The sequence below is a fragment of the Chelon labrosus genome (assembly GCF_963514085.1).
Source record: "Chelon labrosus genome assembly, chromosome: 1".
Taxonomy (NCBI): domain Eukaryota; kingdom Metazoa; phylum Chordata; class Actinopteri; order Mugiliformes; family Mugilidae; genus Chelon; species Chelon labrosus.
Window position 1 is genome coordinate 30,450,408 of NC_140337.1, and position 15,881 is coordinate 30,466,288.

Sequence of the window (15,881 nt, forward strand, 5' to 3'; positions counted from 1 at the left end):
ATCCTGGATCAGGTTTACTGCAACATATGGGGAGCATACAAGGCTGTAGCAGCTTCACACATGGACATGTCAGACCACATCTCATCCTCGGATCTGCAGGACTAAACCAACCACCAGTACAGTGCAGGTATGGTCTGAGGAGGCTTCTTCAGCTCTGCGGGACTGTTTAAGGCACACCGACTGAGGAGTGTTTAAAGAGATCACGGACCTGGAGGCTTACTTGTCATCTGTCCTGGACTATGTGCAGTTCTGCAGTTCACGGTTTTTACTAAATCAGAAGCCGTGGATGGACAGCACCAAGTGGCCGCTGCTAAAAGCCCGGGATGCTGCCTACAGGTCTGGTGGCAAAATATATCTGTGGTTGGTTGACGGGGGGCAGGGGCTACAGGGATCCTCCAGCGTTCAACAGTCTCACAGCCTCCAGGAAGAAGCTGTTCCACGGTCTGGTGGCCCTGCTCTTGATGCTCAGCAGACTCCTGCCTGAGGGGAGAGGGGCAAACAGTGTGTGGGGGGTGGGTGGTGTCTCTCATGAGGTAGGTAGGTTGGTAGATAGATAGATAGATAGATAGATAGATAGATAGATAGATAGATAGATAGATAGATAGTTTCTTTATTAATCCCAAACTGGGAAATTTCACTGTTGCAGCAGCAATGTACAGGCACTCGACACCATACACTAATATAACAAAAAGCTAAAATCAACAATAAAAAATAGAGAACTAAAAAAGAACAAAAATCTATACACAATATTTACAAAAATTACATGATAAGTGAATAAATGAATATTAAAAAAAAGTTAAATTAGATTGCAATGAAATGTAATGAATTTACAACCAATAACCAAACAAGCATGTGCAAATGTGAAGTTGTCTCAGCCTGGAGAACGTGCTCCATTGTCTGTCTATTGTGTGGTGGAGAGGGTGGTTAGGGTTATCCATGATTGATAACAGTTTGTTCAGAGTCCTCTTCTCCACCACTGATTCAAATGTTTCCTGTCTGCAGCCAATGATGGAGCCAGCCTTCCTGATCAGTTTGTTGGCGTCACTGGCTGTAATGCTGTTCCTCCAGCAGACCAAAGCAGAGAAAAGGGTGCTGGCCACAACAGACTGGTAGAAATTTTTCAGCATCTTGCTGCACACACTGAAGGACCTCAGTTTCCTTAGGAAATGGGGTCTGCTGCAGCCCTTCTTGTACACAGCTGTAGTGGTGGTCATCCAGTTCAGTCTGTTACCGATGGTCAATCCCAGGTATTTGTAATCTTCAACCATCTCCACATCCCTACCCAGGATGCTGAGGGGCAAAGGAGCTGTTCCCTTCCTCCTGAAGTCGATCACCATCTGTTTGGTCTTGTCCACGTTAAGCAACAGGTGATTCCTTCCAGCCCACCCCACAAATCCGTCCACCAACCTTCTATACTCCTCCTCATCCCGTTCACCGCTTATACACCCTATAACTGCAGAGTCATCAGAAAATTTCTGCTTATGACATGACTCTGAGTTCTCCTGGAAGTCAGTGGTGTATAAGGTGAATAGGAACGGAGAAAGCACAGTGCCCTGTGGGGCTCCCACACCACTCACCACCACATTAGACAGGACATGACCCAGACGCACGAACTGTGGCCTGTCTGTCAGGTAGTCAGTGATCCAGTAGACAGTGCACGCACCAACACCCATCGACCGCAGCTTCTCACCCAGCAACAAAGGCTGGATGGTGTTGAAGGCACTGGAGAAATCAAAGAATGTGATTCTCACTGAGCCTCCACCACCATCCAGGTGTGAGTGAGCTCGCTGCAGAAGATAGATGACAGCGTCATCCACCCCAGACACGGCTGGTAGGCAAACTGTGGGGGGGTCTAAAGAAGATCTCACCTGTGGCTTTTGGTGGGCCAACACCAACCTCTCCAGCACCTTCATCACATGGGATGTAAGGCCGACTGGACGGTAATAACTGAGGCCAGATGGAGACGACTTCTTAGGCACAGGAACCAGGCAGGAGGTCTTCCAGAGAAGCGGCAGCCTCTCCAGGCTGAGACTCAGATTGAGGAGACGTTGGAGAACAGCACACATCTGACTGACTGTTCCCATGGTCTGATCCTGGAGGCTCACTGCAGGGGGAGGAGTAGGGGGCATGAGATGTGGGAGCGTTGGAGGCAGTGGGGAGGTGCAGGGGGAAGGGGTAGAGGAGAGAGGAGTCTTAGAGCTAAACCTGTTGAAGATGTTAAGCCTGTTCGCATGCTCCAAGTTGCCTTCAGACAGCCTGCTTCTCCCCCCACAGCCCGTTATATCCTTCATTCCTGACCACACCTCCCTCATGTTCTTCTGCTGGAGTTTGACCTCCAGCTTCCTCCTGTAAGAGTCTTTGCACTCTTTCAGCTTGTCCTGCATTTGGTGCTGTACCCTCCTTAGCTCCTCCTTGTCTCCAGACCTGAAGGCTCTCCTCTTGTCGTTCAGCAGAGTCCTCAGGTCACTAGTAATCCATGGCTTGTTGTTGGAGTAACAGCATCCGGGCCATCCGGGGTGTTATGACGGTATTCTCACAGAATTTAATGTATCCCGTGATGCAGTCCACCATGCTGCTGATGTCTTCCCCATGAGGCTGGTAGAGTGCCTCACAGTCAGTGTACTCAAAGCGGTCCTGCAGGGCCTCCTCAGCCTCAGTGTCCACCTCCTTACAGTCTTTTTGGACACAGGCTGCCGTTGGACGAGCGGGACATACTTAGGAGTTAACAGGACAAGGTTGTGATCTGACCTGCCAAGGGGGGGAAGGGGAGTGGTACTGTATGCATTGAGGGCATTTGCATACAGCAGGTCCAGGGTTTTGTTGTCACGGGTGTGGCAATCCACATACTAGGTGAAGTCTGTGAGGGTTCTGTCCAAGGTGACATGATTGAAGTCCCCATTTATCACCATAAAGGTGTTTGGCTACTGCGTCTGCAAACAGGAGCCACTTCGGCCTCAGCTGATGGGGGGATGTAGGTGGTGATCACTGTGGCGGATGTGAACTCCCAGGGCAAATAATAGGGACACAACCCTAAAGCCAGCATTCCACGTTTGGGCTACAGAGACGTTCCTTCACGCAGATGTGTCCGGGATTACACCACCGCTCATTCACATACAGTGCAATCCCCTCTTCTTGCCGCTAGTAGTCATGTCTCTGTCCATCCGCACAGTCACAAAGCTGGGTGTTGCGATGCTGTGGTCCGGGATGTGCGAGTGCAGCCATGTCTCCGTAAAACTCAATAAGCTGCACTCACGGAATTCCCTCTGGGTCTTGATCAGCACTGCCAGTTCGTCCGTCTTGTTTGTGAGAGAGTGCATGTTCCCCTTGATAATCACAGGAACGGGAGGCTTATATCTCCTCTTCCTTGCCTTCACTTTCTTTCCAGCCCTGCAACCCCGGGGTCTCCTCCCTATCTTATCAGGGATTTCAGGCCTGGCTCCAGGCGGCAATACGGGTTTACACAGCGCTAACAGCTGGTCGCGAGTGTAAACAATGTTCATGCCCCCCTGTCGCGCACTCAGGAGCTGCAGCAACAGGTGTCCGTCTAAAATGGCGCCAAGACACGAGATTATGGTGTCCCTTTTCCTGCATCTGGAGGTGTAGATGTCCGTGGTGGTGGATAGACTGCGTCCCACAGTCTTCTGTGCAGCTTTCACCACCCTCTGCAGAGCCTTCTTCTCTGCCGCAGAGCAGCTACTGTGTCACACAGTGATGCAGCGCACAGGACGTTCTCCACCACACATCTGTAGAAGGATGTCAGGACTGAGCTCCCAAATCCAGCACGCCTCAACCTCCTGAGAAATTAGAGGCGCTGGTGTGCTTTCTTAAGCAGGCAGGAAGTGTTAGTGCTCCAGGCGAGGTTGTCGGCTACCTGTAGCTGGAGACCACTTCCACCGCTATACCTCCAATGTGCAGGGGAGGGGAGAGACCCCCAGAACTGAAGAAGCTACTCGGATGAGTGGTGAAACACCTCTTCAAAAAACTTTACAAGTCCAGTTGCCTATTTTCAAAAAAGTGGCTGAGCACCGACATAAACATAATGGTCTCCAGAGTAAGGTACGGCTCGGAGAATGTAAATGTGAACAAACATACGGTTGGGAAGATGGCTACTTGTGTCTGACACCAGTAGATTTTGACCATAGACGGGGTAAATTAATGTGAACGCTGAGCCCAGAGGAAGGACTTTCTGGTGAATATTTTGGGAAGGATTTTTGAGCTAAAATCAGTTGTTTTCAGGAGGCAACTCAGGTTTATATGCTGTGTACTTGCACTACCTAATAGACTCTGGTGTTTATTAACAATCAGAACATGAAGTCATCGCGAATTAAAGAAAAAGTTGAATGAAAATACTGTCAACTGTCTATCTGGTTCCCCCTGATGCTCCAAGCCCACTATCACCATGGTAAAGTTTGTGCCAGCAACAAAATTGATGGACGGTGTTTCCTTTGTGTAAATGTTGTAAATGAGCCGTAGCAAGGACTCCCATTGGTTATCGTCTCAATTGTGTTGCACAAAGTTAAAATTCGGTCAACCTGATAACGCCCACAAAAGTTATTTTTTTCCTATCGACGCTACAACTAATTGAATTTCTTTTACATTAATAGTCTCTGGTTGCCACATCACTGCTGGTCTCTTCAAGTCTTTACTTCCTGTTATACCTGGTCAAAGTTCCAAATGCATATTGTAGACAAGCCTCCATTGCTGCAGATACATGAAAAACATTGTATATATTATATTTATGCAATGAATCAAGAATCAAGAATCCTTTATTGTCATTATGTGAGAACATAAGAATTTCCAGTACTTTTCTATAAGCTCTTAGTAAGTTGCAATACGTCTTTGACACTTTTGACATTATATCAGTTTATGAATCAAAAGATTTCGAGCCAAGAGTGCATAAAAACAGCACTTTGTATGAATATAATATATATGTTCACAAGTGTCTCTGCACTAATGGAGACTTGTCAGGCTTCTGTCTTCAATCCAGATTCATCTATAGAAGCTTCTTCTCAAAAAAATGGGTTAAATTGATTAAGAATATCATAAATGTCATTTTCCCTTACATTAATTCCTTTAACATCTGTCTTTACCTCACTTCTACCTAACTCTCTCGTAAGCGGTGTACCATTCAAGTTGAAAACTTTTTTTGTAAAATACTCAAAAACATAAGAAAAAAATGAGAAAATGAAAAACCACCACATTAAACAACAGCATATTAATGCATTTCTAAGTTTATTTTTCTTTAGATTTTACAAAATTTCAAACTGCAGAAGACACCAAATGGTGTTGAAACACTGTGACAGTTCACACGTTTCTACAAACCAGCATGAATTAATAAAAGCGCTCAGACACTGTGGTTATGTTAAACACCATGTGTCAGAGTTATGGCCAGTGCGAAAGGTTTAAAAACCACATTTGCAGACACGTTAGACAAGTTTCTCAGCAAGACGCTCATTTCCTGATCCAATTACAGCGTCTAACCCTGTGTCTAGAAGCATAGAAAGCAGCTTGATAGCAGCGGGCTTAATTCTAGATGAAATGTGACAGGAAGCATGATAAAATATTAACATCATGATCTCAGCGACTAAGCTAGCTTTTATTCTCCGATTGGTTGTCATCCTGGCCATCTTTTTCTTTAATATAACAGAAAGCTCTCCATTCGGTTGGAAATGAGTCATGTTTTATAACTCTGACTATCACACAGTGAAGACATCCGAGCAACAGCAGCAGCAGCAGCAGTGCCACCAAGATGATGGTGAACACGGTCCTTAGGATGGGGTAAACGTGACAGCCGTGACCTGAGGAGGGACGATGTTCTGTGAGAGTTTCTGAAAAGAGAAAAGACATTAAGAGACAGAAAGTGGTTGTGACTAAATAGAAGCGAAAGAAGCGAAGAGCAAAACATTTATCTCTGAAAAGGCCTTGCATCCAACAGGACAGTTCCCACGTTATTTGTTTTGTGATTTAACAATTAGACAGTGTAGTTCAGATTAAGTCTTCATACCATTACACTTGCAGGAGGAGGAAAGACTCATCTCTTCATGAAAATATGATGCACTTGAAGATGGGAAAGCTAAAAAAACACATGTAAACACATACATGATCAATACTTGATTAATCTTATTTTGAACAAAACCTACATATCTCACCTCCAACAGACAGCCAGCTCTGTGGTGATTCTCCAACTCCAGAGATGCGACATTTGTAGAGTCCTTGATCAAGCATGGAGACTGTTTTGATGCTCAGATTTCCTGTGGAGCTTCTCCACTTGTGGACTCCATCTTTATAGAAGTCAGCTGCGATGTTGGAGGAAGATATTTTGGTTCTGCAGCTCAGAGTCACATCTTCTCCCTCCATCACAGGACGAGTAGGACTCTCCAGGATCACAGAACCAGCTGAAGAACACAATCATATTTAATTTATCTTGAAATCACGTTGAGATAATCACAAAATATCACTGCCTCACTGCAAACATACAAGCAACATTGATGTTGATGATGTTTCTTCTCTCTCCTCCTTCCTCACACCAATACTTTCCAGTGTCACCTCCATAAACATGTTTAATGGTGCAGTTAGGTCCTCTTGATGTTCTATCATTAGTGGTGCAACACGAGGGCTTCTCGCCAGTTGATTTATGTCCAACATCACAGTAAAAGGCTCCCTCACAGTACAAAGTGACCGACTCATATTCAAAGAACTGCAGTCTGTTTGGAGAGATACGTAGAAAAGCTGCATCTGAGACAAAGAAAAACAGAGAAATTCAGTTTAGACATTTACTCCTGTGAACTGCTGGACAACGTCTACAACATTTAGGCTACCTTTACATGGAAACTATCTGAACCAAAAGCCCAAAAGTGGCGTTTCGTTTTCACTTTTAACTCCGCATTTAGACGAGCGATTCTGAAACAAATCTGTGTTCAAACGGAAACGCAAAAGTGTGTGAAATTTCATATACATAGATGCAGTATACGCGCCAGATGGCTAGGTGGCAACACTCCCAAGAGTGCCTGCGGAGAGGTATTTACTTTTCTTCTACTTTTCCACGCTTAGTGCGCGAAATACATTAACCAAAACAACCACTTGGATACAAATTATTGCGGCTAGGGCCTGTTGAACCTTGCACGGCTACGCGAGGGTGGAGCGTTTTTAAGATTTCCACTCTGGAGGGTGGTTTCACTTTTTTGCGTTTTCAACCCCCCCAAACGCCGTCACCATCTAAACGATATAGGACATCCGATAAAATGTTTTGCGCTTTTCACCTCCAATCGTTTTCGTGTAAAGTGCCCCTTAAAAGTAGAAAAGTAATAGAGGAACTCCTGTGATGATTAAACACACCAGTCTCAAGATATTTTTGCCTCTTTTCTACAACTGTCCAACAAAACATCTACTCACCAACTTCCTGGTCCTGTGCAAACAGCAGGATCGTCACAGTCACTGAAGACGCAAAGAAAATAGATCAATCAATAAAAGTTTTGTCGTCTGCTCCAGCTGCTCAGCAGCATATTTATTACTAAATGTCATAGCTGGTGAAGAAAAATACTTATGAATAAAAGTTAAAAGTGTTAAATTTAAGTTCACTAACTAAGTAATATTTAGACTATCACGTACATGAGCTTTTTAATTGTAAATAAAGTCTTTATCATTAAGTTGTAATCTGGAAAGGAGCCAGTACTCACACAGTGCAACACAGAAAGCTCTGACCTCCATGTTGTCTTGCCACTGACTGAACATCAGACTGAAGTGCAAAATGAGAAGCGGTCTCTTCCTGTTCGAAGGTTGTGAACTGTTGTGGTGCAAATAGCCTCAGTGCTTTAGTTTATGTCAGTGGGTGATACAAAGAGCGAAGGTCAAGTGAGTCTATGAGTCATCTTCGATAGAGTTCACATTAAGAAGGTTTCAAGGACTTTAAAAACCCTTTGCGTGCTTTTTTAAAAAAGTAGCTAAACAATGACCTACAGATAATGGTACCTAGATAGAGGTCAGGCTAGAAGAATGTAAACAGGCATTAACATACTGTCAGGAAGGTGGCTGCTAGTGCATGACAGCAGTACATTTTGACCGTAAACGGGTTAGAAGCTAAAAGAGGGGGCTAAATTTATGTGAAAGCTCATCTCAAGGGCCCAGATACCTCAGTGCATAGGTGGGGACTTCAAGGGTCTGATATGAAAAAAACCTGGTCACCTGATAACCTGTTAGATCCCACTTATACCATATGGGCATTTATGGGTAGGGCCACATGAGAAAGCAACTGCAGACAAACCCACATGTAGTCCGGTTGAGTCCCACCTATGGCCCAGTGAGATCCTTGTTAAATTGATAGGTTGGACCGATATGAGCCTCATGTAAATAACCCAGCTAGGCCCCATCTGTAAATCAGCTAACAAACCAATTATTCCCTTATTGATCCCACATGGGGAAATTCTATTCCTGCATTTGACCCATCCATTCATTTGTTAACACGGTTACACTCAGAATAGAGAGCAGCCACTTGTGTGGCTCAAGGCGCCTTAGCCCCTCCCCCATGTCCATGGCCCATACCTCTTATGAATATTCACAGGAGCGGACAAACCTGGTTGTGCCTTCCTCTTTTCCTCTCTGGGCAGGAGATGGGAAAAGATGCAAATGCAGACTGAAATCAAGTTCTTCAACAGCAGCAGAGGAGTCTCCTAAACAGAGGTTTTTTGGTCCTTACTTTCTTTTTGCTTTGGCCAGAGTCCTCACTTGGAGGTTGGATGGATCCTCATTCTCTGCTCTACACTGAAAGACTTGAGAACTTTGTGTCTGTTTGACATTTGTCTTTCACATGGCCACGTCCAATGAGGAAGGTCTTCATGGTTAAAATAGCTCCACCCAAGATTCTCTTGGACCGTTCTCTGTTCACTTTAGCGGCTTGTGTGGTCAGAGTTGGGCAGAGTTTATCTCATCAATGACCTCATTTACTATGGCCTCTGTGAACTAAGGTGTAACTCTGACAGGGATGTCCTCTCCAGTGACATCACAGAAAGCCTGACAGACAGAGCTTTCTATGCTACTGTAAATGTCATAGTTGAAAAACTCCATCAGATGTTCAGAGGACATTGGAGCCATCATGGTGGGGGCACCAGAGGATGTGGATGATCCACACATGGACAGTGCGATGATTTCAAGGACAGAGTCTCTGATTAAAGGAGTGGCCTCCTCTTTTCACCAGCTAGCCCTCCAATCAGACTTCATGCCTCCAAATCTCTGGCACATAGTGTGGGTCTCCAGCAAGACAGAAAGATAACTATTTATCATTATAAGTGGTTTGATTAAACTTAACATGGCTCAGCCAGTCTGTATTACACCTTTCCTCACCATAAGGGGGAGCTCACTGGCCTGGGCTTTTCAGTTGCTACTAAGATTGTCACAAGGTGCAGTGGGCGAGAAGGGGAAGAAACAAAAAGAGCTTTAATGAATAGTAATAAGGTGAAACTAATCACAGAGGAGCAAGCAAACCACAGACAAGCAAGATGAGTTGACAAGATACAGGTGAGGTGCCTTGGTGGTGAAGAACAACAGAAATAAAACAGGAAGTGAGGTCAAGGAATGACCTTTTCGTTGACCGAGGCTGGAGAATCTTCAAACTACTGATGACCCAAGAAATTCAAAAGAAGAAAATTCAGAGTAATGGATCCATCTCTGACTGCCCTATCAGAGCGTGGGAAGATCGACTGACTTCAGTTTCAAAAGACATAACCCTCAATACCACTGTCACTGTGAACACAGGTTATTTCATGAGGACGTGCATGAATTTCACACTTAAAACCAAGGAACGTTCTGCTATAGTTATAATTATCATGAGACATGTGAGAAAACACTGACGTTTTGTACCACAGAACAAACTCAAACAGACACTCTGACGTGTAGGATATGACTTTTATTCTCATTGGTTAAACAAAACAAACTCTCGTCTCGTTGCTGACCACAAACCTAAAAAAGCAATGCAACAGCGTCAGATACGCAGCTAACCGCAGCCCGTTTAAAAACAGCAGCAGTGCTCATCTGCTGAGCAACTGTGTGAGCAGACGAAGCTGATGGAACAAGTTGGTTAAACTGCCTGACGAAAATCAACTGAAACTTCTCTGATGTGTTGGTTAAAGCGCACACGCTGTCAAACACCACACATTTGATTTTGCACATAAACTTTTAAATTTGCAACATAGCAAACAGACCTGAGGTCAAATGATTTTTTTTTCTTTTTTAGCTTGTACAATAACAACAACAATACTGGCCCTAACTGTGTCACTTCCTGGTTTTCATGCAGATCATGAAGCTCCTCTTTTCAGTCAGCACTCAGCAACCTGTAACACATAGGACACAGAAGACAAATGTCATGGAAGTTGTAGATTATAGAAAGAAGTCATTGCAGAAGTTTACTTTTCTAAGCAAATCATGATTTAATTCACTACTCTTACCCCTCTACTGGGAAATAGTCTGAAGCCCTCAACCATTTAAATTGCAACATCTTAGAGGTTTACATATATATAATACTAGAATCAGTGCTTGGAGACAGGCTAGTCCTAATTAGAGTTTTGGACATTCATATAGGCGAAGGGCCAGACAAAGAACGGTTCAGAAGACCCTTGATGAGGAAAAAGAACAAAAGTTTGTGTACCCAGCCCAGAGGGTTACCGGGGTCCCACCCTGGAGCCAGGCCTGGGGCTGGGGCTCGTGGCCGAGCGCCTGGTGGTTGGGCTTTTGCCCATGGGGTCAGGCTGGGCCCAGCCCGAACGGGAGATATGGGCTCGCCTCCCTGTAGGCCCACCACCCGCAGGAGGATTATGAGGGGTCCGGTGCTTTGTGGATCGAGCAGCAGACCAAGGCGGGGGCCTTGGCTGTCTGATCCTCAGTTATGGATGCTGGCTTTTGGGACATGGAATATCTCCTCTCTGGTGGGGAAGGAGCTGGAGCATGTGGAAGAGGTTGAGCGCTATCGACTAGATATAGTCGGTGTCACCTCGACACATAGCATCGGGTCTAGAACCCAAGTCCTTGAGAGGGGTTGGACTCTCTTCTTTGCTGGAGTTCCTCCGGGTGAGAGACGGAAGGCCGGGGTGGGCTTTTTGCTTGCCCCTGGACTATCTGCCTGTACGTTGGGGTTCTCCCGGGTGGACAAAAATGTTGCTTCCCTGCGCCTCCTGAAGCAGCTGACTGGTACCGGGTGGCCAGGCAGTCTGTGGCGAGGGCAGTCGCTGAGGCAAAAACTCGGGCGTGGGAGGAGTTCAGTGAGGCTATGGAAGAAGACTACTGATCGGCTCCAAAGAGGTTCTGGCAAACCGTCCGGCGCCTCAGGGGTGGTAGGCAGCAACACGCTCACACTGTTTTCAGTGCGGGTGGTGAGCTGCTGAGATCTGCCCTGGGTATCTCAAGGCTCTGGATGTTGTAGGGCTGTCCTAGCTGACACACCTCTGCAACATTGCGTGGACATCGGAGGCAGTACCTTTGGAGTGGCAGACCCTGGTGGTGGTCCCCATCTTTAAAAAAGGGGACCAGAGGGTGTGTTCCAACTATAGGGGGATCACAGCCTCCCCTGCAAGGTCTATGCCAGGGTGCTGGAAAAGAGGGTCCGGTTTATTGTTGAACCTCAGATCAAGGAGGAACAATGTGGTTTTCGTCCCGGACGTGGAACCATGGACCAGCTCTTTACCCTCACTAGGGTGCTGGAGGGGAAATGGGAGTGTGCCCACATGTGTTTTGTGGATCTGGAGAAGGCTTACGACCGTGTCCCCAGAAGCATCCTGTGGGGGGTGCTCCGGGAGTATGGGGTGGATGGCCCCTTACTAAGGACCATTCAGTCCCTGTACTAAAGGAGTGTGAGTTTGGTCCGTGTAGCCGGTAGAAGTACCTGTTCCCAGTATGGGTTGGACTCCGCCAGGGCTGCCCTTTGTCACCGGTTCTGTTCATAATTTTTATGGACAGAATTTCTAGGCGCAGCCGGCTGGGGGAGGGTATCGTGTTCTGTGATCGGAGGATCTCGTCCCTGCTTTTTGAGGATAATGTGGTCCTCTTAGCTTCATCGAACAACGGCCTCCAGCTCTTGCTGGGGCGCTTTGCAGCCGAGTGTGAAGCGGCTGCGATGTAGATCAGCACCTCCAAGTCTGAGGCCATGGTCCTCTGTTGGAAAAAGGTGGATTGCCCACTCCAGGTCAGAGAGGAGGTCCTGCCTCAAGTGGAGGAGTTCAAGTGTCTCGGGGTCTTTTTCACGAGTGATGGTAGGAAGGAGCGGGAGATCGACAGGCGGATTGGAGAGGCATCTGCAGTGATGTGGATGCTTAACTGGTCGGTCGTGGTGAAGAGAGAGCTAAGCCGAAAGGCAAAGCTCTCAATTTACTGGTTGATCTACGTTCCAATCCTCACCTATGGTCATGAACTTTGGGTAATGAATGAAAGAACAAGATCGCGAATACAAGCGGCCGAAATGAGTTTCCTTCATAGAGTGGCCAGACTCAGCCTTAGAGATAGGGTAAGGAGCTCGGACATACGGGAGGAGCTAAGAGTAGAGCCGCTGCTCCTCCACTTCGAGAGGAGTCAGTTGAGGTGGCTAGGGAATCTGGTAAGGATGCCTCCCGGACACCTCCCGGGAAAGGTGTTTTGGGCATGTCCCACCAGTATGAGACCTCGGGTCCGACCCAGGACACGATGGACCCGGATAAGTGGAAGAAGACGAGACGACAACACGAGACATTCATATAAGATGTGTAGACACTGCACTGACAGAAGATGAGGAGTTCGATGGCTCAAGGTTTTTGAATTGCTTTTGACTTTTCTTTCAGCATCTATGAGTGGACAGCAAGAACATGCTCATAGAAAGACAACTGTGTAGCAACGAGGAGATAAAAGACTGTTCTTGACTCACATCCTGAATTGTAGAATAGTAGATGTCATTGTCAACGGGGGCTCGGGTTGGTGATGGAACGCTGGACTCTGCTGCTTTGAAGAGAAATGAAATATTTCTACACGTGTCTTTTTAATTAGAACAATAAATCATTCACAGATATTGGGATTAACAATGTTATGAATAATTTTAATTCTGACCCAGCTGTGGAGCGCCACTCTGGCCCAAAGCGTAGTAAACTGGTAAATCTCCATTTTCATCTGAGAGAAAGAAACAATTACAGCTGAAAAATATCAACTTAAAGGGGAACTACTGTTTTTTTTACAACCTGGACCTTTTTTCTAGAATGAAATATGATCGTTTACTCACCCAAATAACTTGTGTTATTTGCACTCGTTTAGGAAATAAGGTCCAGGTTGGAGAAAAAAAAGTGGTTCCCTTTTAATGTGGCTTTTACAGGATTGGTTCTGCAATTGTTAAATCCACAACTTTTTTAATGCTAAGCTAAGCTAACCTCATGGCTTGTATGGCAATAAGCATATGTCTCTGGAGCTTTGGCTTGTTCCACAATTTATAATCTGATCAGTTGTTGAATTAGGGTCAATAACTTGTGCTTGAGATCAAAAATGCAAGTTTCAAATAAAAAATATAAACTCTACAGAAACTTAGATAACTGAATACAAGTCTCAAGTTGTACAGACAGCCATGTGTACCTCGTCTGAGCTGACGCTGTGGATTTGATTATGCAGGATGCTAAAGTTAACAACAACACCAAGATTTTTATCACCAGCACCGTCACGTCAAACAATGTACATGCTGAGTAGCATGCTAACTGGTCTGGGCTCAAAAAATATAAGGTTAGAGGAAACCTTTCTTCTTCCTGTTCTTTGTTACAGTAGCACACATTGCTTGGCTTGCTTCAGCTGCACTAACCTTTACGGAGACTGAAAAAATCAAAACAATAAATATACATATTTAATATCCTTTCCGCTAAATCTTTAATCTCTTAATGTTAAACCTACCTGTCTGATGCTCTGATGAGTCTGAATCAGGCACTGCTAGTGACTGTGAAAGAAAATCTGTAAAAAAGAAGGTATATTGAATTTTGTGGTGGAACTAAAGTAACCTGAGAACTGATTTCCTAAGAAACAATAGTTACACAAGAGGGAAGTTCATTTAATTTGGAAAATTGTGCAGTATTTCCTGAAATTATTAACCAATGGAAACATTTACAATGTGAAAAACTTCGGCCCTAGAATCCAACCCTGAGGAACATCCTCCGTGACATTTGTGTACATGGAAGAATCGTGTTGTGACAAAGCAAAACCAGTGAGCCGTTAAGTAGAGGTGACTTTATGATTTTCACCTCTGAGAAAGAGAAATTTGCCAAAGTGAAGAAGTCCAACAACCAACAAGAGAAGCATCAACAAGACGGAGATGACGATCCATGGTGTGTTTGTGGAGGAAGAGGAGGCAGGATTAGAGTCTTTGTGATCTGTATTGACTGTAGAAAAAGATTCAATTTAAGGAGATGAGAATTGTTTCTCACACATATGTGATCAATACTTTATGAATCTTATTTTGAAAAAAACCTACATGTCTCACCTCCAACAGACAGCCAGCTCTGTGGTGATTCTCCAACTCCAGAGATGTTACATTTGTACAATCCTTGATCAAGCATGGAGACTGTTTTGATGCTCAGATTTCCTGTGGAGCTTCTCCACTTGTGGACTCCATCTTTATAGAAATCAGCTGCGATGTTGGAGGAAGATATTTTGGTTCTGCAGCTCAGAGTCACAACTTCTCCCTCCATCACAGGACGAGCAGGACTCTCCAGGATCACAGAACCAGCTGAAGAACACGATCATATTCAATTTAACTTGAAATCACGTTGAGATAATCACAAAATATCACTGCCTCACTGCAAACATACAAGTGACACTGATGTTGATGATGTTTCCGTTCTCTCCTCCTTCCTCACACCAATACTTTCCAGAATCATCTTGATAAAGAGTTTTAATGGTGCAGCTAGGTCCTCTTAATGTTCTGTCATTAGTGGTGCAACACGAGGGCTTCCCTCCATTCAATTTATGTTCAACATCACAGTAAAAAACTCCCTCACAGTAGAAAGTGACCGACTCATATTCAAAGAACTGCAGTCTGTTTGGAGAGATACGAAGAAAAGCTGCATCTGAGACAAAGAAAAACAGAGAAATTCAGTTTAGACATTTACTCCTGTGAACTGCTGAATGACGTCTACAACATTTAAAAGTAGAAAAGTAATAGAGGAACTCCTGTGATGATTAAACACACAAATCTCAAGATATGTTTGCCTCTTTTCTACAAATGCCCAACAAAACATCTACTCACCAACTTCCTGGTCCTGTGCACACAGCAGGATCGTCACAGTCACTGAAGAAGCAAAGAAAATAAATTAGTTAAATTTAGATTCACTCAATGAATAATGTTAAAAGACTTTAACGTGCATGAGATGTTTAATTGTTAATAAAGTCTTTACCATTTAGTGTTAATGTGGAAAGGAGCCAGTACTCACACAGTGTGACGCAGAAAGCTCTGACCTCCATGTTGTCTTGCCGCTGACTGACTGAACATCAGACTGAAATGTGAAGTGAGAAGTGGTCTCTTCCTGTGTGATTTCTGAGAAACAGCGGTGGTGGAAATAGCCTCAGTGTTTTAGTTTAATATCAGTGAGTGGTACAAAGAGCAAAGGTAGAGCGAATCTGCATTCAAAGCAACTCTTGCATTTGCTTAATGTCCTCAGTGTTGTTTGTGGTTTATTAGCATCCTAATATATACTTATTAGTACAAAGTCTGATGAATAGCTGACACTATGAGGAAACATCTTAACAGCAGCGCACACATTTAGCCAGTTTTGTTGTCTTGTTTTTCTCCTGTTTTTGGTTTCATGCATGGTCTCTCGTCTTTTTGTTAGTTTATATGTTTGTTTCGCCCTATTGCATCTTGTGGATACCTTGATTCAGTACGTACGAGCTGAATTATTAGG

The 15,881-nt window shown here is 44.8% G+C and overlaps 1 protein-coding gene across 1 annotated transcript in view; it reads right to left on the minus strand.

Moving 5' to 3' along the window:
* LOC311492363 (high affinity immunoglobulin gamma Fc receptor I-like) overlaps positions 1-15,441 on the minus strand; it is a gene marked incomplete at both ends in the record, with an annotated part of 30,841 nt that extends 15,400 nt beyond the window's left edge. The window contains 4 exons of the mRNA XM_084550624.1: positions 6,150-6,395; positions 6,478-6,735; positions 15,227-15,268; positions 15,375-15,441. Of these exons, the coding sequence (XP_084406750.1) occupies positions 6,150-6,395; positions 6,478-6,735; positions 15,227-15,268; positions 15,375-15,441 (613 nt within the window). The remainder of the gene's footprint in view (positions 1-6,149; positions 6,396-6,477; positions 6,736-15,226; positions 15,269-15,374) is intronic.
* Positions 15,442-15,881: the final 440 nt, after the last annotated feature.